General features: G+C 31.0%; 4 protein-coding genes across 10 annotated transcripts; 2 read left to right on the top strand and 2 right to left on the bottom strand.

Annotated features, from left to right (window-relative positions):
• Window positions 1-4849: 4849 nt before the first annotated feature.
• On the top strand, window positions 4850-6785 carry LOC112697746 (LIM domain-containing protein WLIM1). 6 transcript variants are annotated; one of them, XM_072221511.1, is made up of 6 exons: window positions 4850-4933; window positions 5507-5694; window positions 5892-5988; window positions 6081-6121; window positions 6213-6302; window positions 6371-6785. In XM_072221511.1, the coding sequence occupies exons 2-6, from the start codon at window positions 5560-5562 to the stop codon at window positions 6596-6598; spliced, it is 591 nt and encodes a 196-aa protein (XP_072077612.1). In that variant the 5' UTR covers window positions 4850-4933; window positions 5507-5559; the 3' UTR covers window positions 6599-6785. The 6 variants fall into 6 exon arrangements, with proteins under 6 accessions (XP_072077612.1, XP_072077615.1, XP_072077611.1 ...); XM_072221514.1 differs by having other exon boundaries at window positions 4888-4933; window positions 5876-5988; XM_072221510.1 differs by having other exon boundaries at window positions 4933-4996.
• A 247-nt stretch (window positions 6786-7032) lies between these two features.
• Window positions 7033-10055, bottom strand: LOC112697745 (F-box protein At3g12350). Its single transcript, XM_025751057.3, has 3 exons — window positions 9231-10055; window positions 8370-8780; window positions 7033-7972 (listed from the first exon to the last, which is right to left on the bottom strand). The coding sequence occupies exons 1-3, from the start codon at window positions 9738-9740 to the stop codon at window positions 7469-7471; spliced, it is 1425 nt and encodes a 474-aa protein (XP_025606842.1). The 5' UTR covers window positions 9741-10055; the 3' UTR covers window positions 7033-7468.
• A 4660-nt stretch (window positions 10056-14715) lies between these two features.
• On the top strand, window positions 14716-17133 carry LOC112697743 (uncharacterized). Its single transcript, XM_025751055.3, has 3 exons — window positions 14716-15366; window positions 15616-16625; window positions 16710-17133. The coding sequence occupies exons 1-3, from the start codon at window positions 14716-14718 to the stop codon at window positions 16756-16758; spliced, it is 1710 nt and encodes a 569-aa protein (XP_025606840.1). The 3' UTR covers window positions 16759-17133.
• Window positions 17134-20078: 2945 nt separating this feature from the next.
• LOC112697742 (exocyst complex component EXO70I) lies at window positions 20079-24486 on the bottom strand. 2 transcript variants are annotated; one of them, XM_072221498.1, is made up of 4 exons: window positions 22908-24486; window positions 22393-22723; window positions 21309-21847; window positions 20079-21124 (listed from the first exon to the last, which is right to left on the bottom strand). In XM_072221498.1, the coding sequence occupies exons 1-4, from the start codon at window positions 24221-24223 to the stop codon at window positions 20314-20316; spliced, it is 2997 nt and encodes a 998-aa protein (XP_072077599.1). In that variant the 5' UTR covers window positions 24224-24486; the 3' UTR covers window positions 20079-20313. The 2 variants fall into 2 exon arrangements, with proteins under 2 accessions (XP_072077599.1, XP_025606839.1); XM_025751054.3 differs by having other exon boundaries at window positions 20079-21106.
• Between the last annotated feature and the right edge of the window lie 1551 nt (window positions 24487-26037).

The following is a 26037-nucleotide window of genomic DNA, read 5'->3' as shown; positions in this document are numbered from 1 at the left end:
TTCATTTGTAGACTCACAAACACAATGAATCACTTATTTGTTTTTATGTGTGTTCTTAATTCTCCATATGATGCTGTAGGATTGACTTGGAGATTTCTAGCAAAGGATTACTACAAATGAAAACTGAAAATTGAACTAAATACATATCCAATAATAAATAGTCATACAAATTTGTTTTGTAGGGAAAAATTGGTTCCCTGATTAGTGATTGCAGCAGCCATGATGTCACAAGAAATAAATATAAACATTATTGTTAACACCCACCTCAATATTATCTTCATCACAAGGATGTTTTACATCTGCCAAATCATCATGATTTTTATTTCCAAGTTTCTCTTTGCTGAAAAATAATCCTAGAAGAGGTATTAAGAACGTAGACTTTGTTTTTGATAAGAAAAGAACAAAACACACATACACACAAGGGTAGACTTTGCATTGCTTGCACTTGAATAATATTATTAAAGGTAAAGTAATAAATTGGTCTTTATGTTTGGGATAATTCTATTTTAATTTTTAAGATTTAAAGTGTTTTATTTAAATTTTAAAAAAAAAATTATTTAGTTTTAATACCCAGTTCCGTTGCTACCGCGCGCTTTACGCAATCGATCGGATCGTGTAGATATCCCTTTAACACAATGTAGGTCATCGAAAGGGTCTCGAAGACTCACCAAAGCACGAAAGCCGGGATCTTTCAGAAAAATGGATTCCTATTCGAAGGGTGCATAATCAAAGCTAAATAATTAATAAAATGTCTTACATGACAGTAGTACAAGAACAAGGTCGATAATCTTAAAAATAAGTACAAATTCAAGAGGCACAAAACCAACCGTAGATACATCAATACATTTATTTATCATTCTTCTTAATTCTATATAAAATATTTCGTTTAAATGATAAAAAAATGATAACTAATTTAGTACGCCCAAAAGTAAAGACCAATTTAATACTTTATCTTATTATTAATTATGTTTTGGAGATTTATGAATTCTTTTAGTTTTTATAAATACAGGTCATATAATATTATTACCTATAAAAACTTTTACATTATTTTTGTCCATGTTATATGCTTTAGTTTAAGTCCTTGTCATATAAATACTTTAAAATATGTATTTAATTTATGTTATGTAAATATAAAAAATTATCATAGTCATCACATGTTTGTAGAGCTAAAAATATACATCCTATTTTACTTCATTTGCAATATTTTATATCACGGTCAAAGAGACTTTTCTTTTTCAATATATAGTTCTCAATTTCATAGTTTTCATTTTGGTAAATTATTTCTCAAGTTTATTGTATTTTTTTTCTCTAATAAATTATGAGATGCGAGATATCTATTGTATATTAGATCCCTAAAAAAGGCATTTATAATGTGTTTTTTATACAGGTAATATTCACTATATATTCTCCTAATTATTTTAAAAATTTAGCTTTCGTACATAGTTAATAATAAATATATAGAAAAATAATAATTAATTGTAAAAATTAGTTAAAGTTGTATACTTTAATTTTAGAGTTAACAACCAAAAACGCTTTTAAATTATTCAAACGCTGATAAAAATACACCCAAATTTTATTATCGACAAAAATGCCTTTAAATAATTTAAAAAACGCAACAAAAATGCCTAACACTAAATATATATTTTCAAAAAGTGCCTTAGAGATTGAATTTTGATGTGAATTTTTTTAAGTATCATTATAAAAATTAGATATTATTATTCTTAAAATTTGGTAACTTTTTTCTAAGTATATTTTTTTTGTGATTTTTTAAAAGTATTATTAGTTGTTAACAAAAAAATTATAAAAAATTATATACTTAACAAAAATCACCAAATATTAAGGATAATAATATATCATTTTTCTAATCATTCTTGCAAAATATCACATCAAAATTCAATCTCTAATATATTTTTTGAGAAATACATATTTAATGTTAGATAATCTTGCAAAAAAACTAACATTAAATATGTATTTCTCAAACAATACATTAGAGATTGAATTTTAAAGCAATTTTTTGCAAGAATGATTAAAAAAATGAGATATTATTATCTTTAAAATTTGGTAATTTTTTGTTAAGTATATATTTTTTGTGAATTTTTTAAAGTATTATTGGTTGTTAACAAAAAATATAAAAAATATATACTTAACAAAAAATTACCAAATTTTAAAGATAATAATATCTCATTTTTACAATCATGCTTGTAAAAAAGTACATCAAAATTCAATTTCTAAGTCATTTTTTGAAAATATATATTTACTGTTGAGTATTTTTGTTGTGTTTTTAAATTATTTAAAAGTATTTTTGTCGATAACAAAATTCATGAATATTTTGTCAGTTTTTGAATAATTCAGGGAAATTTTTAATAGTTAACCCTTAATTAGGGCTGGAAGTGAGTCAAGTCAACTCATGAGCTAGCTCGAGCTCGACTCGTTAATAGCTTGATAAGCTAAGTTCGTGAGCTAGTGAGCCAAGTTTGAGCTTGGAATTGAGCTCATAAATTAAATGAGCCAAACTTGAGTTTAGATAAATTCAGCTCATTAGCTCGTGAGCTGACTCAATTATATATATATATATATATATATATATATATATATATATATTAATACACATATCCTATATGTATTCAATTTATACTTTTAATATTATATATATTTTTATATTTATTTTTTACATATAATTTATTGATAGATACAATATATAAAACTGATCTTTTTAAATATTTTTTTAAATATATAAGTTATAATTTATTAATATAGAATTATATATTATGTATTTATGTTTCTATTATTTGAGCCAGCTCGTGAGCTTTCGGTGAGATGAGTTTAAACTTAAGAAATAGGCTCGATTGTTAATGAGTTAAGCCGAGCTTGAACTTGGTCTCGCTCAGCTCTCGGCTCATTTCTAGCCTTACCCTTAATTTTTTGTTTGTGCTTTAAATTTAGTTATGCACAAGTTGGGCTTGTACATTTTTGGGCTTTTTGTTTTAAACATGATTGAGTGGGTTTTAGAATAAGGTTGTGCTGCTCCAAGATTTTGATTTGTATTAAATTCGTTTTAATATTTTTTTATTTATTTGTAAATAAATTTTACTTGTATCTAAAATAACTAAAATATAATTTAAAAAAATTTATTTCCCAACGGTTAATACTTGAATGATTATTTAAATAAAAAAGGATTTGATTCGATGAAACAGTGTTTACTAAATAGAAAGTAAATATTTTTAATAGAAAATCAGATATGTTGCAAAATTTATAAGTTTCTCTTCTTTAGTATTAGTTAGTTAACCATTTAATTAATGAAATCTGAGACACTTCTAGGATTTGCAAATATTAACACTTATATGATCAACTCTCTACTTAAGTGGTTCTAATTGTATTATTCTTGAACAAATAATATAGTCAAAGTCAACAATACTACACCATAGTCCATAGGACATTTAACTAACACAAGATGAAGTAGACATTGCATTTCTTCCAGCTACTTCCATATGCAACTAACTTTTATTTCATATCACACTAAATTTTATTGAACTAACACAACACCATAAACTAAGACATATATATGAATAAATTGGATCCACTAAGGCAAATAAAGCTAACTAATTAATGATTCAACTAAACCATCTTGATTATTTCATATGGCATTAAATTAGTTAATGTTATTACAAATTTTACATCTCTAAAAAATATTTCTTTTAGATAATTTACATAAATTGGATCCTAAACTATTGTGGTTATTTCAAATGTTATTTTATATGTAATTAATTAGTCAATGTAAATGAAGCAAATTAACCAATGACCTGATCATTATAGCACATCATTTTGTTAATTATTTTATTACATATAGCCTTAAACTAGCCAAATAAAATCATGACATTAAATTTATCAATGCAATCTGATGACAGAACAAAAATGCAAAGTCAGAACGTTGTCCCTTCTTTTTTTTTTTTTTTTTCAGTGGGACAGACTTAGATTAATTACAAGCTGTCATCATAATTGGAGTGGGATGCAAGATTACTATAACCACAGCACCTGCAAGATGCAGCACACCAGACCCATCATTGCAATGTTGCACCAAATTACAGGGTGTTACATTAAAATAGACATAGTCATCTATGGTTCTTTATAAATTAAAATACATACTTTATAAGAACAATTTAATGTAATTTTCCATTGTTAGGCAATATAAACTTAGGAAGGTGAGAAATTATGAATTAATAGAATTGTACTATATGCGGTAGTAATAAATAAAATATTAAATGGCATATGGTTAAAGTCCTACAAAATAGAAAAAGACAATTTGAATAAAATATATATTTGAAGAGAAAGAGATAACACCAAAAGGAAAAAAATTTGTCATGACCTAAACAATTTTTTTAAGTCAATTTTCATTAAAGAAAAAAACAAAAAACAAAAAATGACATAAACATATGTCTCTACTCTCTACCTCTTTATTTTCATGCATTCTGTCCCAAAATAAATATCAAAGGCTACCTAAAGTTAATGAAACTTGACCTACCCTTGTAACTCAAGAAATCAATTGTTACTATTTGGAAAAAGTAATATTCTAGAATAAAAGTTAGCCAGCTAGATATTGAATAATAAGGTGCTGGCAGTGCCATATTTTAGCCACTGGTCCCCATGATTACAAAGTGTCTTTTCTTATCAAATACAAATTGATTAAACCAAAATATCTAATCAAGATTGTGACTGCTTACTTGGATTTTTCATAGTGGATTTATTTTAATTTAATAGTTAATAACACTAGTTTTGTACACCAATTTCTGTTTGGATTATTGTTACTAAATTAGTATTTTACACTGATTATTTAGGACTTAATTGAAGGCCCTACTTGAACATATATAATTTTTATGGTGTAAACTACATGGATGACATAAACTTGAAGGCAAAAAAGTCAATGAATTCTTTCTTGGTAGGGTAATCCCTTTTGCAACTTTCACTTTACAATATGTATGATTCTTCTCCATGTTCCAAAGTGAGACTCAGATTATCAAAATAAACTTTGTTAATGATGTTATACAACAATTAAGTTTTTCCTTTATTATGGGATTATATATAATCTTCCATAAAAGCTTATGCTAAAATAAGTAAATATATAAAAATCAGAATCAATTACCAAGTTAATATGATCCCAATGTTTAATTTATTTAAATGTCACAACTATTTTGAGAATTAGATCAATGTCAAATATAAATCAAGATAACACATAAACATGTTATTAGTGTGATAAATTTCTTAGATTTTACGCATTTATATTCACAGTTGAAGGCAGAGAGAAAAAAAAAATAAATAAAGAAAATGAGAAAGTGTAGTTAGGTGCTTAGAATCTGATCAAAATGATTGTCATGTCACTATAATTGTTAGGAGGTTGTGCCTTTGTCTCCGCAAATTTCTGCATTCTATCCTCTCTCTTTTCTTCTTTTTCCTTTTTTTTTTCTCTTTTGTTTTCTTTGATCCTCTCATTGATCTTTTGTTCTTCATTCAGTTAGTGACAACTTAAAAGACTCAGAAGAGAAAACAAAGAAAGAAAGAAAAGCAATGGCATTTGCAGGAACAACTCAGAAATGTATGGCTTGTGACAAAACCGTTTACCTTGTTGATAAGTTGACTGCGGATAACCGAATTTTCCACAAAGCTTGCTTCCGCTGCCACCACTGCAAAGGAACTCTCAAGGTATCTCTCTATACTCGCGCACGCACGCACGCTCGCACACAATTAGTTCTTGGTTATATAGCCTTGGATCTGGTGTACTGATAATTATGTCAGTAGTGGTTGATTCTACGGCTTGAACCTGTAATCCTGGGATTGATGTTAAATTCCATGTTGAAATTTTGATTAGTGAGTTTGCTGACAGATTCATGTATCTGCAGCTGAGCAACTACAACTCTTTTGAGGGAGTTCTTTACTGTAGGCCGCACTTCGATCAACTTTTCAAGAGAACTGGTAGCCTTGAGAAAAGCTTTGAAGGTAAGAAACCATTAATTCCTTCTCTTTTATCTGTCACTCACACTTTTTGATGCATCATTGAATCTCAGTATTTCCTTTCTTTACTTAATTAGGAACACCAAAAGTTGCTAAACCAGAGAAAAACACTGATGAGGTAAACAAAAATTGAAATCCTGGTTCTTGCAACTCACAAAAGCACATTCAGCTTTCTAACATATCTCTAACTCTTGTTCTGTTCTAATCAGAAACCTGCAGCAGCAAAAGTTTCAAGTATGTTTGGTGGAACAAGAGATAAATGTGCTGGTTGCCAAAAAACTGTGTATCCAACTGAGAAGGTAACAACACAATTCAACCATAGCTTCTTTCCACTCTTACAAAAATAGCTTATTAATGATATATATAGGTCACTGTGAATGGGACTCCTTACCATAAGAGTTGCTTCAAGTGCTGCCATGGAGGATGTGTTATCAGCCCTTCCAATTACATCGCGCACGAGGGAAAGCTCTACTGCAAACACCACCATGTCCAACTAATCAAGGAGAAGGGAAACTTGAGTCAGCTTGAAGGTGATCATGAGAAGAGTGCAGTGCAAGCAAAAATCAATGGCGAAGAAGTCACAGCTGAGACATAAAATGCTTCACAAAGGAAAGAGTCTTGAGAGTTTTATTCCTTTGATACAGTTCTATGTTTTCTTCCCCATATGTTTCTACTGTGTCTCATGCTTTACCAGTATTTTGAGTCCTGGAAATTGGAATATACCTTTACCAGTGATAAATATTGTATTGCATTTTTCTAATCTTGATGATCTTCATTTGCTATTTCCCATGTTGTGAGTGTTGATTGATTTAGGAGTTACTCATGCTTTTGCAATGTTTTTAATAAACTTTCATACTTTCATTCATTAATAGTGAAGGTAATAGCCAATTAAAAAAGATTATGCAGGAAATCAGCAATCTTCTCTATTGCAAAGTCCTTCCTATAAACATTTTTTTAAAGTTATTGCTATGCAATAATAATGTAAAATCCAATCAAATACTTGTATTGTAAGACTTTTAAGATAATGAGTAACCGAATCAGATATCTATACCAATTTGATAGTTGCACTAACAATATGTACAAATTGAATCCATTTTCTCGCAGTCATCAAGAGAAAGAAAGTACAAGATATACTTTAGAAAGGTCACAATGTTTCAAGACATAAATAAGTAAATAATTAAAACCACAATTGAAAGGCTACATTGTGAAAGGCCAATGCTTGAGTATGTAGAGGAACAACACAAAGCTAAAAAGTGTGCTGCTTGCACATTTCTTATCCTATTTTTCTTCTGCATCTATTCTAAACATTAAGTATCTGTTTTACCTTTGGGGTGAGGAAGTAAAAGGAAAAGAGGTACCATCTAGGAAGATTGTAATTATTTTCACAGCGAATAAAACAATATGTCACAGGGTATAGGTGACATTAATCTAACTACCTATGAACAAGGAATGCAGAAGAAATAAATCAAGGATTCACTATATCCACAATACAACCGTTGCGGAAAATATGCTTCATGTCTATGACAAAGTTGTCACAAAGGAATCCAAATCCAAAAGTATCATTGTGGTATTGCCAAATCCTTCCCTCTCCACTCCTTGGATTTATCATTCCAGCTGCATCTGGAATAACTAAATCATAGCTTGAGCTTATGTGAAGAATTCGTTTGACAACTTCGTTGCCTGACAAATGTAACTGCTGAAATGGGTTTACCACTTCGACATCGGACAAGTGGAACTGCTCTTGAATTTCAAAGCTTGTTTGATGCGGTCTGATATGAAGCCGGCTGTCATACAAGGTTTCTTCCTCCAGAGAAAATGGAGTCTCCAGAAATGTCGTTTTAGATGTCCAGAAAACCGGGGCATAGTTGGAAAAGCGCTCAGGAGGATCCCCAACTCTTCGGCAGGCAATGCCCCCGATGTCATCATACACCACAAGGTAAAAGGCTAAATTCATGTCATCACAGATTCCCTGCAACAATGATAGTAAAGAGTCCAATGAGCCAAAGTGCTCCACTATCATCCATCTTCATAATCATAATAGAAAAGGGAAAATATTGAGCACTAGTGCACTACACCATGTTTCATTTGGAACACATAGTGCTACCAACATGATTTCAATATAATGTCTGCATCTCCACAAGATCATAAACATCAGAACTTCTCAGCATTCTTACCAGCTATTGAATTCCCAATTCCCAATCACTTCTCTTAACATTTTGCAATTTGATTATTTTGACCCAAAGTCCCAAACAACCAAGTATAGTATAGTTCAACTACTCTATGATATCATTATAAAATGAAAGATATCAAAGAAGGCAACTTATGCACATAATCGAGCGTAACAAGAGGGAACGACATAGAAACACCTTCCAAAGGCCTTGTAAAGGCCGCGATGGTGTTGGTGAGCAATTCTCGATCTTCACAAAATGCTCAGGCTCCCATTTCCTCTTAGCCAGCCTCTCCTTCTCCCTTCTCCTCTGCTTCCTCGACTTATCACTTCCAGGGCTAGTCCTATTTGCCAAATGCTGATAAATCTCAGACATCAACCGGTCTGGCAAGCTTCCTGGCGATCCACTGACATCCTCTCCGACACTACCGTATTCATCGCCGCTTAGGTTCCCAGGGCTCATACTCCTACTAAACCCATTTCTCTTCTGATCAGAACTGCAACTCGAAGAATTTGCAGCAGCAAAGCTCTGATTTTCCTCCACAACAAAATGCGTCCTCCCCATGAAACTCAAATTCACTGGAATCAACTCATTCTCAGTTAATCCAACCTGTTACATCAGAGACTGAACAAAATGAATAATTCAATTATCAATCATTCCACTTGAAGCATTATACTAATCCAATCAAATCAATATAATTGACTAACTATCCTGCATCAGAAAAACAGTGTGTTTTTGTCAGTTTTTATATTTGTTTTTTTTTTTCTAATTATCACAAAAGTGATTTTTATTTTTTCACATTAAAAAAGCATTACACAAAAGTTTCCCATTCCAATTTAAAAGCTAAAAAAAGGTATTATATTTTTTCAGCTCGTGACTAAGAAGCCAAGGAGAATACATCTCTACATAAAAAAAAAAAGAATCTTTCCGTCCAAAATAGCTGAATTGTGCATTTGTATTAGCTCATTTAATAAATAAATAAATAAATTGTCAAAAAAAATCTCAAAAATAATCTGTTACCAACAAACATGCTCTTAAGTAATGAGCTTATGAAACAACCTCCCCATTCGCCGGCACCGCCGCGAACTCCGGCGCGGAAACCTCACTGCGGCCATCAGGATCCAACAAATTAACGATCTGGCCATCATCCGAAAGACCCATCCAAAGAAACGGAGCTTTAACAACGCCATATGACCCATTGGTCGACGGCGAAACCCTAAATCCCGAAATGCAAGTATCCCACCACTCAAAGAAGAGCAACGAAGGCGAAGAAATTGAAGCGCTACCTGGCCCGCTCCGGCGCCAGAAGCCAATGAGATTCTCCCACTCGCTTAGAGTTCTATAGAGGTGCCTGTACGTGACTGCACCCTTCACCCATTTATTGATCTGTGTCTTGGAACCCCACCTTCTCTCGCACATCGTGAACCAGAGGCGCGAATCGCTGGTGCAGAGCGAAACGAAGCGTTTTGATGTGCAGGAGAACGTGGCGATTTCGGTGGGAGAGAGAAACGACAGTATGCAGAGCTGAACGTCTTCGGGGAAATCTGAAAACGACAGAGACGAAGCCATTGTTGTTGTCGTTTTGGGCGTTTCTTTTTCTTTTCTTTTTTTGTGTGGTTTGAACTTTGAAGTTTCAAGTGATGCGAAGTGTTGGGTTGCAGAAAATAAAAAAGGGAGAGAAAAATGGTAGATTCTTTTCAACTCTATGGAATCATTCTTTCTTTGGTCTATGATTGTTTCTGCGTTACTGGGCTCGGGTTCGTGCTCATCAGTTAAACGGCAACGACTAACGTCACGTATATTCAGACACGCTTGCGTTTCGTATTTTCATAAACGACCCATAATATTCGAAACGACATGCTGTTTTTGGGTCGTAATTGGGTTGGAGACTTTGAGTGAAGGTAGAGGATACTGGTTATCATAATGGTCACGGCCCAATTGAGGTATCTAATTATAAATTCGTTAATTTAATGTTTTATATTTTTAATAAAATTTAAAATATTTTTATACTAATTTTGTATGAGAAGAAATATTATAATTGACAATAAATTTACATAAAATATATATTTTTGTTACTTTGGTAGTTGGTACCGACACATAATTAGTTAGAATGACGTATTAGTCCTTTTAACTGATGATTTTCAATTTGGTTGTTGAATACAAAAATTGAATATACTACAGAATAATGTGTTAGCGTGAATATTTTAGAAAAGTATTTTACTTTGTCAATTCTTCAAGGTTTGGTTTTCAAGTTTCAACACCTGGATTCATGTAGCTTCTTGTCCTGGCAAGGCATTTTTTATTCAATTAGTTTACAAGAAAATGGAGTGAAAGAAATTAAAAAAAGTAGCTGCTAAAAGTGTCAATTATAAAATTGTAATTTGTAATGATTAATAAGGTCAACGTACTTGATCATTAATGTGTTCATGTTACACATGGTTTTGGTATATTTTAAGTTTAATGATTGAGCCTCGAGTAAATAAAAAATGTTATTTGTACACTAAAATCAATTATTAAAATCAAGCTACTAATATATTTATGTATAAATATATATTTAGTTTAATTTATTTTTAATGTGTATTTATATTCTAGTATATATTTTATATTAATAGCTAATTTTGGTACGAAACCTAACTCATTGTAAATATGAATATTACAAAGAGTTCCCATATAACTGTTCCCTAGTTCGTTAACTGTAAGGATTTATGAAAATCTTATGCTGCAATAACTTATGCATTGTTTAATTGTTTTCATTTTCCTGATGAAATTGTTAGTTGTACACAGCAACTTGCTATTGTATACATGGCTTTCCAAGGTCATACATCTGAATCAAAGAAACAATTCATGCCTTAGACTAATTGGTAGCATGTTGGTGTTTCACTTTTCTTGCCTCAAATCAAGGTCTGAACAATCTGAACTAATTTTCAATTCATTTTAACGTATTTGACCAAATCATGTGTTATAAAGCACTACGACTTAGACTTAAAGTATCATTTTGTTGAGATTGTGACTTTTTTTACTTGCAAAAAAGTCCAGATATTAGTATCTAAGTTTATAATTACTTATTTTGAGAGTGCAGTGAGTAATAACTCATCCTATATTACTAATCTAGAGTTAAATAAAAAAAAAAGTCTCATATTTTCACATATATACAAAATTATATTTTTTATTTTTATTATTGAGATTGTGGTGGTGTTTTTAAATAATATGGAGAAATGATGTGTTTTCTTTTTGTATGGATAATCACAAAACTGAGGTTCATTTTTGTGTATTTTAAAATATTTTTTGTTATACTACATTATTTTTTTTTTCACAAAACTGACCTACCAATTTGTTTATCTTTTAAAAAAAAATTTCAGCTTACACAAATTTGAGGCTCAGATTTCTTTATTATCTCAAATCTGACCCTAAGTTTTGTTTCCAAAAACAAAACTAAGCCTCCGATTTGTGAGTTTTAATTTATAAAAAAATTTATCTCCATATCTATAAAAAACACACCATTTTTCCATAATTGAGTAATGAGTATAACACATTTTAAACTTCCATAATTAAAAAAATTAGTCACAAAACTATTATTGTAAATCGGCAACTTATAGGACAACTAATTATTTACTTTGATTGTTTGAATTTTTAAGACGAAATTTGTGGTTGGAATTATAGATCACACAATAACCATTCTATTTTGTTGGTATTTTTTTTTTCCTTAAATTTTGTTTGTAAATTTTAATGTTTGGGTTGATCGATTTTTAATTTGTGATTTTGTCGTATCCTATTTTAATTATAGTAAAAATATTTTTTTAATTTTTGTAACTAGTAATTTTTATTTCTCATATTAAGGAGGTTTCTATTTTTATTTTCTGATTTTTGTAATCTTTTTACTGCATTAATAAATGTTTACTAATGTTATTATTTTAGTGAGCAGATATTATTATTTTTTTATCTTTATAAGTAGAAAATTGTGTATTTCATTTTTATTGTCAGATTATATTATGATCAATTAGCATTTGTTAGAATTATTTAGTATATATGAATATTTATTACAAAATATTATATTTTTATTATTACGATTCTCTTAATACCAATAAATACCCTTTTATATTGTATAAAGTCATGGTATACAAATTACATTTTTATTATTACCCTTTTATATACACAAATTTTTATTATTACCCTTTTACATTTTTATTATTACCCTTTTTTATTTTTTTCAATTTTTTTTAGAAAAACATAATAAATAATATAATTTTAAATAAATACCTAAATAAAAAAGTTAATATTTTCATGTATTTTATATAACTTTTTAAATAAATTTTATTTTTACAAATATTTTGATAAAAAATTATATTATATAATAATATATTTAATAAACTTAGTTAGTTAATAAATTTTAAATATAATAATCTAATTATTTGTCAAGTAATATAAAATAAATTTTAATTATTTTATATTTTATATTATAGCTTAAAATATTATTTTAATATTATAAAAAAATTTGCATAATAATTAATCTTAATGAATAAAAAAACTTATATTTTTTGTATTTATTTAATTTATATTTTTTTAGAACAAAAAGTTTCTACCTTTATATAATAAAATATGTGATAATCTTCTTAATATATATTAGGGGTGGCAAAACGGGTTGAGTCTGTCGGGCTGACTCGCCGAACTTGCTAAAAAAGGTGGGTCGGACTAGGATTTAAAACCGGTCAAATTAAAAAAATTTGCCAAACTCACAAAATTTTTACAGCAAAATTATTTTATAATATTAAAAGATTATATAAAAATGATATTTTAAATAGTTATACTATAATAGATTTAATATGTTTTCTGATTTCAATGTTATTATATGATTATAATTATTTAATATATAAAAAATTACTAAATAGTATATATATAGGGGTGACAAACGGGCTTAAACTCGTCGGGTCGGTCCGTGTAACCCGCAAAAAAGGCAGACTGGGCTAGAAAATTGGGACCGCCAAATAGCAAAAATCCGCCTAACTCGCACCGCTTAAACCACGGGCTTTGGCAGGGCAGGTGGGTTTCTCCGCCGGGCTTATTATTTTTAGCAAGGGGTATTTTTACAATTTTTTTGCCAAAACCCAACTTCCCCCAACCTAACTTACAAGAGAATGAAGATGAAAATTGAGTGTTTTGGATTATATTTATTTTGTTTTAGAGACAATATTTATAATTATGTTTTAGATTATATTTATTTTGCTTTGGGAACAATATTTATAATTATGTTTTGGATGAAAACTTGGTTTATATTTATATTTATTAGATATTTATAATTACAAAGACTTTAATATTTGTGAATATAAAAATTATAATAGTTAAAAGTAAAAAATAGGAGAGATTTTTTTATGCCTTTATATATATTATTTAATAGTTAAAAGTAAAAAAAAAAAAGAGGATATTTGGCGGGCTATGCCTGCCGTTAGGCGGAGAGGGCTAGGATTTTGGAACCGCCTCACTAGGCGGGGCGGGGCGGGCTTCCCCGCTTGCCACCCCTATATATATATATATATATATATATATATATATATATATATATAGGGGTGGCAATGCGGGCCGGCTCGCCCCAATCCGCCCCGCCTCACCTAGGCCCGCACCTTAAGCGGGACGGGCCAGCCCGCCTCGCCAACTAAAGTGGGTACAAAATGCTAGTCGTTTAACTTTGTTTTTTTTTGTTTGAAAAATAAAATTAATTAAAATTAACTAAAAAATAATAATTAAACAATTAATTACAAATAAAAAATAGTCAAATTATAATATAACTTTTTATTATTATTTTTAAAATTTTTAACTTCAATAAATTTGTTTAAAATAATATTTGTCAATAGAACTATCTTTATTTTAAAAAATAAGTCACATAATTTGGACATATATACGAAATTATAAAATAAAATAAATAAAGTAACATAATTAGAAGTTAGAAGATATATACATAATTTAGCGAATTTTTTTAATTTGACAGGTTTTAAATTCTAACCCAACCCACATTTTTTAGCGAGTTCGGCGGGTCGGCTCGATGAATTCGACCTGTTTTACCACCTCTAATATATATAAAAGAAGATTATCACATATTTTATTATATAAAGATAAAAAAATTTTATTTTAAAAAATATAAAATATAAATACAAAAAATATAAGTTTTTTTATTCATTAAAATTAATTATTATATACAAATTTTTTATAATATTAAAATAATATTTTAAACTACAACATAAAAATATAAAATAAATAAAATTTATTTTATATTACTTGACAAATAATTAATTTATTATATTTAAAATTTATTAACTAATTACTTTGTTAAATATATTATTATATAATATAATTTTTTATCAAAATATTTGTAAAAGTAAATTTTATTTATAACGTTATATATAATATATGAAAATATTAACTTTTTTATTTAGGTATGTTTTTAAATTATATTATTTATTTTGTTTTTCTAAAAAAAATTAAAAAATAAAAAAATAATGCCCAAGCGCCACCTTCTTCGACGGCTGCATCAAAATTGAGTTTGTAGCCAATAATGCCCCTTTGGTTGCCTTCGTTACCGGCGGATGTATCGGTATCCGCTATCCTGTCCAGCGTGGCCGCCACCACGGTCACTGCCGCATCCTTCTTCTCAATCTACAAGACTCACATCCGCCCGCACAAAGAGAATCTCATAACACTCCATCAAGAGCAACTCAAACGCAATCCTCGTGGCAAGATCCTGTTCGTTTCGCAAATCGAATTTTCAACTGCAGAAGCCGTAGCGAAGCGCCTCTGCGATTTGTTAGAGTTGAAAGGCCTCGTTTTGGAGGTCGTAGATGCTCGGACTTACGATCCCGAAGACCTACCCAAGGAGAACCTCATCCTCCTCCTTCATTCAACTTCGCATAACCAACCTCCCCTACCGTTCGTCGACAACAGCAAAGGAGCAAAGGACTTCGCCAGTTGGCTCGTGAATAACGCGGAGAGCTTTGGGATCGGAGCGGTTGTTGTGAAGGCTTGCAGTTTCACTGCATTTGTGGTGGGCAAAAGGGATGGTAAGAATTTGATGGCTAAGGCCGTCAATCATATTAGGGATTTGGATCATGTTCAATACGGTTCTGATTTTGAAGAGTGGTGGGGAAGCATTGTTGCGACGGTTTCGGGAGAAGTTGCTAATGGCATGTGCAGGGAATCTGAACCTGAGGTAGATTTCTGCATGCTCTTATCCTTTATATGTTACATGTATATAATTTTTGGTTTCATATCCCATCTCTCCCCAAGTCAATGACTAATCCACTGTGAATTTAACCTTCATTTAAGGGTTTGACGATAGCTAGGATACCATTTATTATCAATACTTACACTATTGAAATGCTTTCTATTTGATAGATAATTGTTTTAAACTGGTGATCTATTTTTCTCCTAAATATTATGATTGTTTTCTTAGTTATAGGATGATGCTGGTTGTTGTGATCCAAAACGCATATATATGTTGGTGGAAAATCTGTATGATGAATGTAGAAGTACAACCTACAGTCGCAGGATGTTAACTATCAGTGAGGCCAACTTCATGAAGAATGGAACTGTTGATCTTGAAGACGGAGGTCCTGTAACTGTCAAATGGCCTCTTCCACATGGTGGAACAAGCGATTCTAGTTTACCATTATCTGAAAAATTTTGTTGTTCCGTTGGTCTCAGCTTGTTCTTTCTTGGTGACCTGGATAAGGATAGTGAAAGAGAACTGGATTTTGATGGCGCTAGAAACATTTGGTGCCTCAAGTATGATGGTCATACTTGGATTTGGAGTTTATGCAGAACCATCTTCTTCCCCCACCAATTGTGCCCCATAATAATTCCATACGATGGCAAATTGTGCTGCATCGGTGATAATTGGGTTGATATCTACAACCTAAAATCAGAATTTTGGGAAAAGAGGGAAGTGCCCGCTGGCGTGCGCTTGAATCCTCACTCTTACTTTTTGTGGGAAACCCTCATTGTGTTGTATTCTTTTGATGATGATAACAATCAATGGCTCATGTCATATGATTTGAATGCCAACATTTGGAGCCCCATTGAGTGCAATTTTCCGCCATTTTGTGATTACAAAGCTGGTAGGAAACTCGTTCGTTTGGGTTGCAGTGATTTTCTTCTTATTATTGATATTGTATCTATTTGGTACATCTTTGACTTGTCTAAGAAGAAACCCGTGGCTGTTGTGCATGTGAATGATTTGGATGAGATGGGGATGGTGTCTAACGTTTTTTGTTGTCACCACACAAGCAAAGAAAGTCTGATCTATGTCTTTACATATCAAATGGATATTAAATTGGATATGGAGCGTCCAAATGAATATATTAACATTGTTCCTTATGCCAGAGTCAAGCTCCAAATCGAGGATAATTTTTCTGCTAAGGTTGAATCTAAGGGTAATCTTAAAGTTGGTCCCCATATGAAGTACTATGTGTAAGCATGCACCTTTCTCTTCTCACTGTTCTTTCTATTATTATAATGTCTCAATTAATTCATGACCCTATCCATTGTGGACAGGTTTGCTGCCGGAGACCAAGACATTAAAGGGAAGACTACCGTAGCATAAATGTTGCTGTTAGGAATATGTTTTCTTGAACAGAGTAGATTAGGTTGTATTATTCTTATCACATAGTTTTAAGACGAGTTACTTTTTTTGTCTCTCTTATGATGAGGATTGAGGTTATTCAACAACTTTTCCAATTTCACATTCGTTTTTTTAATTATGTTTTATTTTATTTTACTTTTTATTATCAATTAGATTGGGACAATCTTGATCTCTATAGTCAAATGTAATGACTTTTGGAGTTAGCTAGTACTCAAAATATTCATAGCATTCGCAGGTGGAACCAGCATGGCCTGGTGGCAATTTTATTGGTTTATGTAGGGAGGGATATTAATCCCAGAGCTTTATGATCTTTTGAAAACTCCTGATTTCTTTGGATTCTTGAGGAACAAATTTTGGTTTGATCCAGTCGTTGCTTCACAAATCAACATTGCAGATGTTTATTAGAATGCTTCAATTTAAGGGCATTTTACGTTTCTTAACGGACAATTTGACACTTTAAAATTGTTAATTAAGATACAAATAAAAACCCTTCTGTTAATTTTTTTTTATTTGAATAATTTTGAAAGAAAAGTTAACATTAGTTTCTTTTTTGTATTATTTGATCATTGTTAAGTTTCAAATTGCACACCCTAAAAATTTAAATTATAAACTACATGTTAGCTAAAATTGAGAAAGGTTAATATTGAAGAAAACTTATTTGAAGTGACAGCTTTCTTATTCTTATAGTGTTTCTCCTAAATGTATATCTTACATATAATCAAAATACAGTTTTTTAAAAAGAACAAAAACTGTTTGAGCTATGTATTGCATTATTAATTAATTTATTATAACCTTAAAATTGATGGTAAAAAAAATACATGGGAGCTCTATACAACTAAGCTAGATCCTAGATTTCTTTTTTGATAAGAGAAATGGGCTAAAAGCGCAAAACAAACAACAAACTAGAAAGCAAAATTCCTAATATCAGCATCGAGAAGGAGGGAGAGGAAATGGGGAAGATCCTCGAATTGATGATGATGATGATGATGATGATGATGATGATGAGCTGTCGTGGGTTGGAAGTGTTTGAGAGTGAAGAGAAGGGAAGAAGAGTGGAAATGGAAGGTTCTGTGGATAATTTTTGTAAGAGATGAAGGAGGAGGAGAGGAAGAAGAGAAAGTGGTGAAGGTTGAAGGAGAATCAGCTTTTCCTCAGAGAGAGAGAGAGAGTAAATGAGTAAGCAAACAGCTAAATAGTCCTTAATCCATGTGAAACCTTAGCATTAAAAGTAACACCAAAAAACAAGTCAATCAACTTGAAGCAGCTTTCTCCAAATTATATATTATGTTTTGAAAAATGGATCCTCTCCAGTGGAAAAAATACTTGAAAGAATAAAGTGTGATCTTTCATTTTTAATTCTCTAAGTGGGACCAAAATAAAATAGAAGAGAGAAAGCAATGAAGGGTTAGATTAAACACCGGACATCATCCAGTTTTTTTTTATTGGAGAGGATCCACTCCCTATGTTTTGCACCTAATTATACAGGCTGATTTTTTTGTTATGGAAGCTGTGAATGTGTTGTGCGTGGTTATGGATGTTAGAGGTGGTAGACCAATTTGTGAGACAGTTTTTGCTCAGATTTGGTATTAGAAAATCAGATCTTCCTATTTCATTGTTAAAAATTTTTTGTAAGTAAATCGGAGGGTCCGTCTTGTATGGAGAGAATATCTGAAATTTACATGAAACTTATCGGACCCTCCGAATTCTGCATGAATGAAATTTTTTTTATTTACATGAAATAAAGAAGTGGATTAACACTAATAAAACTATCTAATATCTAAACCAAAAAAAGAAGAAAACATTATTTTTTTATTTTTTCATTATAAACAAAATTTATTCCTGGATCCAATACACGATATGCAGCTCTTTTTCTATATACCCATTAATTTGTTTACCAATTTTTCCAATATTGATATACAAATTTATCTTGAAAAGTAATAAATTATGTTATAAATCTAAAAAACAAAAAATGCTACAAGTCTACAACTATGTTACATTAATGTAGCAATACAAGTGTTAGCAATGATCTAAAGTTGCACTTTTAAAAGTAGCCTAGCTTTCGTTTTTAGTAATTGATTTAAGAATTTAAAAGTAAATGAGGAAGAAAAATCATGAATCATGAATATACTAAAGAATCTAAAACTATAAACCTTTGGCTACTTTTCAAGGAATTGATAGTTTGGTAATGTTTTTCGCCTTGACACTAATGACACGGTTCTCCTAACTTTGAAGTTGGTCTTTGCTCTTGCTTTGCTTTGAAAAGTTCGAAACATGTAGCCACAAGGATCCCTTAATCTTTCTTTTAACCAGAAAAAGCTCCAGAGCACTGTACATAAAGAAACAGCTACCTTGCTAAAACTAAATAATAATTGTTTAGTATATAGACATTATTAACATTACACTCCCTTACCAGAAGCCATACTAAAGCATGAAACATTCAGGTTCAGAAGACGTTTTGCTAACTCGTTCTTTAAACCAGATACTGCATCCTAAAATTTTAAAAAACAATAAAAAACGATAAGACAGAATGTATTAGCTCTATGCTGAGAGAATAAATAGGAAAAAAAAGTCAATATAAATAAAAATGAACAACTCGTGACTACAACTATTCAAGTTTCAGAGTTTTCACATGATCCTAATCTAAGCCATTTAAATAAGATTCATAAACACGCATCATATTGATAAGTTCTGAATACTACAAAGACATTGATGTGCCTATAATAAAATGGGTATGTCTAAAATGAGCTCAACCATTATGTGCAACCATCTTTACACTTTGTCACTTTTTCAGCTACTTGCCATCTTTTCAACAGTTTTTTTGGCAGTTGGCCAATTTTTGGACAATTTTCTCTGTGTTTTTTTTGTGTCAATTTCGTCTGTGTTTCTTTGCGACAATTCTGTTTACACTTCCTTTAGACAGCTGCAGTTTCATCTGCACTTCCTTTTGATAGTTCTATTTGCACCCGCACCCGTTCTATCGGTTTATATTTTTTTTAGTTCGTTGTTTCAAATAAGTTTTAAATTCAAGTTGTCACTATAATAATTTGAGAAGGATGTCAGAATATATTAGAAATCAATTAGTATTTATTAGAATTATTTATTATATTTGAATATTTATTATATAATATTATTACGTCTTTATTATTACGATTCTCTTAGCCCTTATAAATACTCTTTTATATTGTATCATTCTAAATAACTTGAATATATTTAATAATATACAAATCCTTTTTCTATTTTAGTCTCTTATTTCTAACATCTATTACATATAAGCAAAAACAAATAGGAAAGAATTTATTTTCCTCTTTACTACAAAATAAAGTTTAATTTTTATACATCGTTATAGTGTATAAACAATTTTACATGATATTCAAATAAATATTGTTACATAAATAAAATAAATGTCCCGTATATATTGATTAAAGGCGAAAATTCATTTATCAACTTGATGTGAAATTGACTATTTTCTGCCTTCATTAAATTGTTTAACATAAATGGAAAAGTAACACATATCCCTCACACATCTTGACTGTTTGATCTTGATGGTCTCAAATCTCTTATATCACCCTCTAGAGACGCAGAGTTCCCTCCGGCATTCCGATCATTAGAAGTCGAACCGCGCCTCCTCGGCCTCCCCTCGCCGCCGTCAAAAGCCTTCCTCACCATCCCTCGCAACTTATCGGGGCTGGGATACATTTTCCTCTGCAAGAATCCAGAGTAAGACTCCAAGAACTCAACATAAGCCGGAACAACAAGCTTCATAGTGGATTCTCTCATTTGTTCTCTCAAATCTAAATCCGGAATGCTATAACCACCTCTTATGTGCCTCTCACAAACCTCATTCAAACACTTGAAGAAACTCTCCATCTTCTCATTCACCAACCTTCCTATGCTATCCTTCCCATGTTCTTGGACATCGCCGCCATCCAAAATCGCCACCAGAACACCCCACGATTGCTTCTGGTACAAGTAAGCTGATTCTTCCGCCACTGTTTTGTACCCAATCTTCATGTATTGATCTCCCAATAGCTCACCAAGTTCTGTGTTCTTGGTCCTCATGTATATGTACCAATACGTGTTCATCAAGAAAACTTGCACTAAGATCTTGTCCCTACATCTTGAACGTTTTGATTCAATGTTTCTTTCAAGTGCTTCCATGACATTGGAAATTGCATTCTTCAATAGACTCTCATCTGTTTCTTGTTTCGACAGTATCCCATTTTTCCATATTTGCTCTGTTCTTAGAACCTTAGCCATGGATGTTCTGTAATTCTCCGAGGCAAGGTACTTTAGGTAGTTAATTGCGTACCTGTATTGCATAGTTTGACTAAATTATCATCTAACAGTTCTTAACTATCAACTTCACATGAAGACAAAAATACAAGAGAATTTTTACTATAAATATAATATAGATGTCACTAAAATTTTAGCAGAATAAAGTTTCACAGGACATTAAAAAAATGATGGAAATAAGAATAAGATGTTGCATGATAGTGATTAGTGAGGCATACCTAACAAGTTTTGGAACAGAACCATCCTGTGGTGGAGGAAGTCCATCAGCATTGCCTTCAATTTGCAATCCAAATTCCCAAAAAACTTTGCTTGATGCATCAATAATAAGCTTCTCAAGTTCCCTAAACCTAGTACAAATATCCACACCAGATTCACCTTCAAAAGTTTCCAACACATGTTCTTTTAGCCTCTCCAATGATTCAAACATGTCCAAAAGCTTGAACAACTTCTGTGGCTCCTTGCTGCTCCTCGCAACTCCTTCGCCGAATCGAAAGAACACGGCCATGATCTTGTCTGAGATTTTAACAAAGCATTCTGGCCAAACTAGGCCATCCATGATTGTGCCTAGGACTCTTTGGCAGAGTGATTTCTCTGACTTGAGAACTTTTCTAACAGCAACTTGGAAGTGTTGGGTCCAAAGGGTTATGGCTGATTCTAAGGTTTCCCATTCCATTTCATCAATTCCTTCTGGTGTGTATGTTTTTAAGTAATCTGGGTTTAGCTTCATTAATGCTTTTGCAGCCCTTCTATACCTCACCTGTTAATTCATGTATCAACACAAATGTGTGATTAGAACATTAGTCATTGTGACTATATAATAGGTAAATTGATTGTTTTATAACATAATTTCTTCATATTCTTTTATGAGTTTAATTTTGATGCATTGACAATGTTAAACGTTTCACACAGTGTAAGCATATTCATTCTTTTGGATGACTATTCATGCTATCAATATAAAATGTAGTTATTTTTGCTAATGTTACATTATATAATTGAATGTACATGTAAAATTACTTTATACTGAGAGAACATCAATATTAAATTCTTCTTTTATCCTAGTGTGATGAAAACTTATGTGCAAAACTGTAAATATCTTTTTTTTTTAAATAAAAAATAGTATTAGAATTAATTCATATGCATGTGAGTTTAAAGCAGTGTACATCTATTCTAGTTAAACTAACTAATAAGAGTGAATAAAATATTTTATCTCATATTTTTTCTATAGAGAATATCTACTATTAAAACTAAAACTCAATATATGAAGTAATTAAAATAAAAATAGTTAAACAGATGAGTCATCACCTTGACGTAGATATCAATGCAAATATCCAAGCAATCATTAGCAGCAAGAGTGAATGAAATTCTTCTGAGGACTTCAACTTCAAGCTCTGACCCCAATTCACAAGCAGCAAAATTGTTATTGACAAGTTCATTGTTAGTATCATTATTATTTTCATCATCATCATATTGTAGTTGTGACATATCTCCTAGGTTCTTATGCTTTATGCTCAATAATATTGCCTCAAATTCATCTTGCATATGAAGCAAAGCTTGGTCTAGTAACCCTTCAAATCTCATCTCATCCACCTCAGTTTCATACAGTGCCTTCAGTGTGGCTAGTGCCTCTCTCAACCTATTATGAATAATATCCAAATGGTTCATATTATTAATATAATTTGTCTAATAATTGGTAATTCAGTTAAGTATTATATACACATACTAAATTGGTGAATGTAACTATATATTCTTTGCCATGCACTCATACATTAAGCATATATATGGTGAAGAATTTATGTTAATAATTAAAAATTAAATACCCAAAAATGGAATTAATAGCTTTGAGATTTATGTGCAAACAACAATTATAAAAGGACATGATGATGAACACATAATCCCTCGATTCACAACACAACTTGGTAACATCACAGAAAGCATTCACACAAAACTTCTTCCTCTGATCTTCACTGCTTTGCCATTCAATCCTAACCCAGCAAGAGAATCCATTTGATGATGATGAATCTGGTATCTTAATTGAATCATCACAGACTTGAAGTGCTACTTCACCACTTATCCTCTTGTTACTTCTTGGAGATGATGATCTTGGTGATGATGATGGTGTTGATGATGGTGCTGATGACCCACATTGAATGCTTGTTACCATGGATTCAAGCCATGGACATTCAGGTTGACCAACTAGTTCCTTGTATGAGGAATTTACCATCCTAACCCGGTTTTTTGAGTCTGTTATAATTGCTGGTAATGTCTCGGTTTCAACCTCATCCTCAACCTCTTGTTTTCTCTTGAGATTCTGATCTTGAATTGCCATTGTTGCATCTTCATTGATGCAACCAACGCTTATGGAGGAACCAACCGGTCGAACCGGTTGTGGAGCTACTACTACCACATTGTTATTTGTTGCTGCTGTCGCCGTCGTCACCACCGGCCTCTGAAGTTGTTGCAAGAGATCCTTCTCTTCCGGGATGTGCAACTTCGCAGTCAAATTCAGATCAAATGTTACTTCTTGGCAAGCATTGTTGTTGTTGGTTAAGTCAAATTTTGGTGGTTGATGGATGGAAGAAGTAGAAGAAGAAGGTGAACATGGAAGAAGTGGAAGTGTAACCAAACTTGGGCTTGTAGTGGAATTACAAATAGTGCTAACATCATTATTAGTGGTTTCTAATTGACAATTAAGAACCCCAATTGCATGATTATAGAGAGGATTACCGAGTTGTTGATGAGGAGGAACAAAATTCAAACTTTGTAATGAAATTAGGTTCTTTGTGGTAGATGGATAAAATCCTAGTAGAAGATTATTTGTGTTGTTGGGTTTTTGCCTTTTAAAGAGTGAAGAAGGTGGAAGTGTTAAAATTGGGGCTCTACCTCTCTTTCTAGTCCTTGTTGGTCTTGCTTGAAGCTGTGGCCAAAGACTCCTAAGATAAGGAGAATTCTTGATCTTCTGAGAGAGTGAATTGTTGCTGTTGCTGTTGCTGCTGTTGGAGCCATTGTTATCAGTGAGGGAGCTTGATGAGGAATTATTGGTATCTGGCTTTGGAGCTATTGGCCTATACCTTGACATGATCTCAGCCGTTTTTGCTGTGTTATTTGGGTAATTAGGGTTCAGAGTTTTGATCATTTTGATGGATTTTGAGCACACCCTTTTGTATATTTTGGCCTAATTTATCTATTGGAGTAAAAAAGATCCAAACTTTGGTTGTGATTTGAGAGGATATGGGATTATAGCAATGTGGGTGGTGTATGTAGTTGAAAGAGTTATATAAAGGGGGGAAGTGAAAGAGAAGAGAGGAATTGGGTATGTGTTGTGAGAGTGAAGTTTGAAAGTGTTTGTGTGTCAAAATGTGTGAGTGGAGAGGGTTGTGATGGCGTGTTAATTTTTTGTTTTGTTTGAAGGGGGAGATGTTTTTAGGGAGTGAGATTTGGGGAGTATGAGAAGGGAACCAATGAGAGAAGGGCAAACATGAAGCAAGAAGAGAGGAGGAAGTGACACTTGGAGTTTGCATGGTGGGTACGTGTTGCCATGGCTCATCAAGAAGGACATCTGGGGATTGGGCACAAAGGGTGGGTCCATGCATGCTTACACATATATACATGCCCTATAGTAATTTTATTGGATATAGTATGTGCATTTTTGGATAGATTAAGGATATTTGTTTTTGTTTTTCAGTGTTATATATATATATATATATATATATATATATATATATATATATTTATGTCATTTAAATTTTTTAAAAAGTAAATTTATAATATAATATTAAAATTTTTATAATTAAATAATCTAAAATTTAATCTTTTGTTAAATTTAAAAAAAATAACATACATAAAACAAATATAATTATTTATGTATTTTTCGTTAGTTTAAATTTTAGAGAAAAGTAATTTTATTATTTTTAATATTATTCATGATCATTGATGAAGAATATATAAATTTTATTTAGTCTAAATGAAATACTATATTGAGCAAAAAAAAACTTATAGCATAAGTATATAGAATATAAATATTCCATATTTTAATTATTTTTTTTGCTGTGTGTTATATTATTTTTTATTTATATAAAATTTATAATGAATTGATTGGCTTAGTGTCCAATTTGATTTTCGAAACCTTCATATGTACACATATTAATTATTCTTCTTAAATAATGTCAAGGATGTTTATGGCTCCGCTTGACTCAAATATTCAAATAAAATGTTCTGGATTGAATTTGAGTTTCTTAAAAATCAAAAGGGTATCAAATAAGTTTATAAAAAAAAATTGCAGTTAACTAGAGATTTCTAAAAAAAAAAACAAATAAATATCTCAAAAATTGTAATGTTAAACACATTTCATTCTTTTATTAATCTCATATTCCATTCATCAGAAATTCATAAAATTCAGCATTACAATGCTTTGAACATTTATTTAGTATTTTCCTTAAAAAAATTATAAATTTATCAAAAAATTAAAAAATTCTCAATAACTTATTCAATATTTATTTAATTAAAGATATATAAGTTTTAACAAAATTTTTATAGAATTAACTTGTCTTATTAAAAAAATATATTATAAAAAAATTAATTTTAATATATTATCAGTATAAATTAATTTTATATATTTATCTAATTACGTAATACATGAGTAAAATAATTACTTTTTATATTTATTGTGTGAATGTTTTCCTAAAAAACGAATGTGATTTATAAGATGGTGTAAAATACACTTTAAATATATCAAAATTAAATAAAAAAATTAAAATGGTAAATTTGCATAGAATATGGTTAAATCCATTGGATAAGAATGGAGATGGATGGCAGAAATGGGAATTTGCATTGGGTCCATTATTGATTTTGTCAAAGGTACTGAAATGTAATAAGATCTAAGAAGGGAATGGAGGTTGACGCAGCAGAGTGATGAATATGCTAACACCATTCCACCAATGAGAGGCGTTT

The sequence above is a fragment of the Arachis hypogaea genome, chromosome 16 (genome assembly GCF_003086295.3).
Source record: "Arachis hypogaea cultivar Tifrunner chromosome 16, arahy.Tifrunner.gnm2.J5K5, whole genome shotgun sequence".
NCBI lineage: Eukaryota > Viridiplantae > Streptophyta > Magnoliopsida > Fabales > Fabaceae > Arachis > Arachis hypogaea.
The sequence above is the reverse complement of the archived record's forward strand: the minus strand, read 5'-3'. Positions and strand labels throughout refer to the sequence as shown.

Excerpts from the sequence above, each read along its gene's own strand:
- LOC112697746 (XM_072221510.1), top strand. Across the intron at positions 5,989-6,080 it reads CCTTGAGAAAAGCTTTGAAG|GAACACCAAAAGTTGCTAAA; the intron begins GTAAGAAACCAT and ends TTACTTAATTAG. Across the intron at positions 6,122-6,212 it reads CAGAGAAAAACACTGATGAG|AAACCTGCAGCAGCAAAAGT; the intron begins GTAAACAAAAAT and ends TGTTCTAATCAG.
- LOC112697745 (XM_025751057.3), bottom strand. The coding sequence starts at position 9,740 with ATGGCTTCGTCTCTGTCGTTTTCAGATTTCCCCGAAGACGTTCAGCTC. Across the intron at positions 8,781-9,230 it reads CGGTGCCGGCGAATGGGGAG|GTTGGATTAACTGAGAATGA; the intron begins GTTGTTTCATAA and ends CTGATGTAACAG. Across the intron at positions 7,973-8,369 it reads CTTTACAAGGCCTTTGGAAG|GGAATCTGTGATGACATGAA; the intron begins GTGTTTCTATGT and ends TCATTGTTGCAG.
- LOC112697743 (XM_025751055.3), top strand. The coding sequence starts at position 14,716 with ATGCCCCTTTGGTTGCCTTCGTTACCGGCGGATGTATCGGTATCCGCT. Across the intron at positions 15,367-15,615 it reads GCAGGGAATCTGAACCTGAG|GATGATGCTGGTTGTTGTGA; the intron begins GTAGATTTCTGC and ends TCTTAGTTATAG. Across the intron at positions 16,626-16,709 it reads CCCCATATGAAGTACTATGT|GTTTGCTGCCGGAGACCAAG; the intron begins GTAAGCATGCAC and ends CATTGTGGACAG.
- LOC112697742 (XM_072221498.1), bottom strand. The coding sequence starts at position 24,223 with ATGATCAAAACTCTGAACCCTAATTACCCAAATAACACAGCAAAAACG. Across the intron at positions 22,724-22,907 it reads GCTATTAATTCCATTTTTGG|GTTGAGAGAGGCACTAGCCA; the intron begins GTATTTAATTTT and ends TATTCATAATAG. Across the intron at positions 21,125-21,308 it reads TCTGTTCCAAAACTTGTTAG|TCAAACTATGCAATACAGGT; the intron begins GTATGCCTCACT and ends ATGATAATTTAG.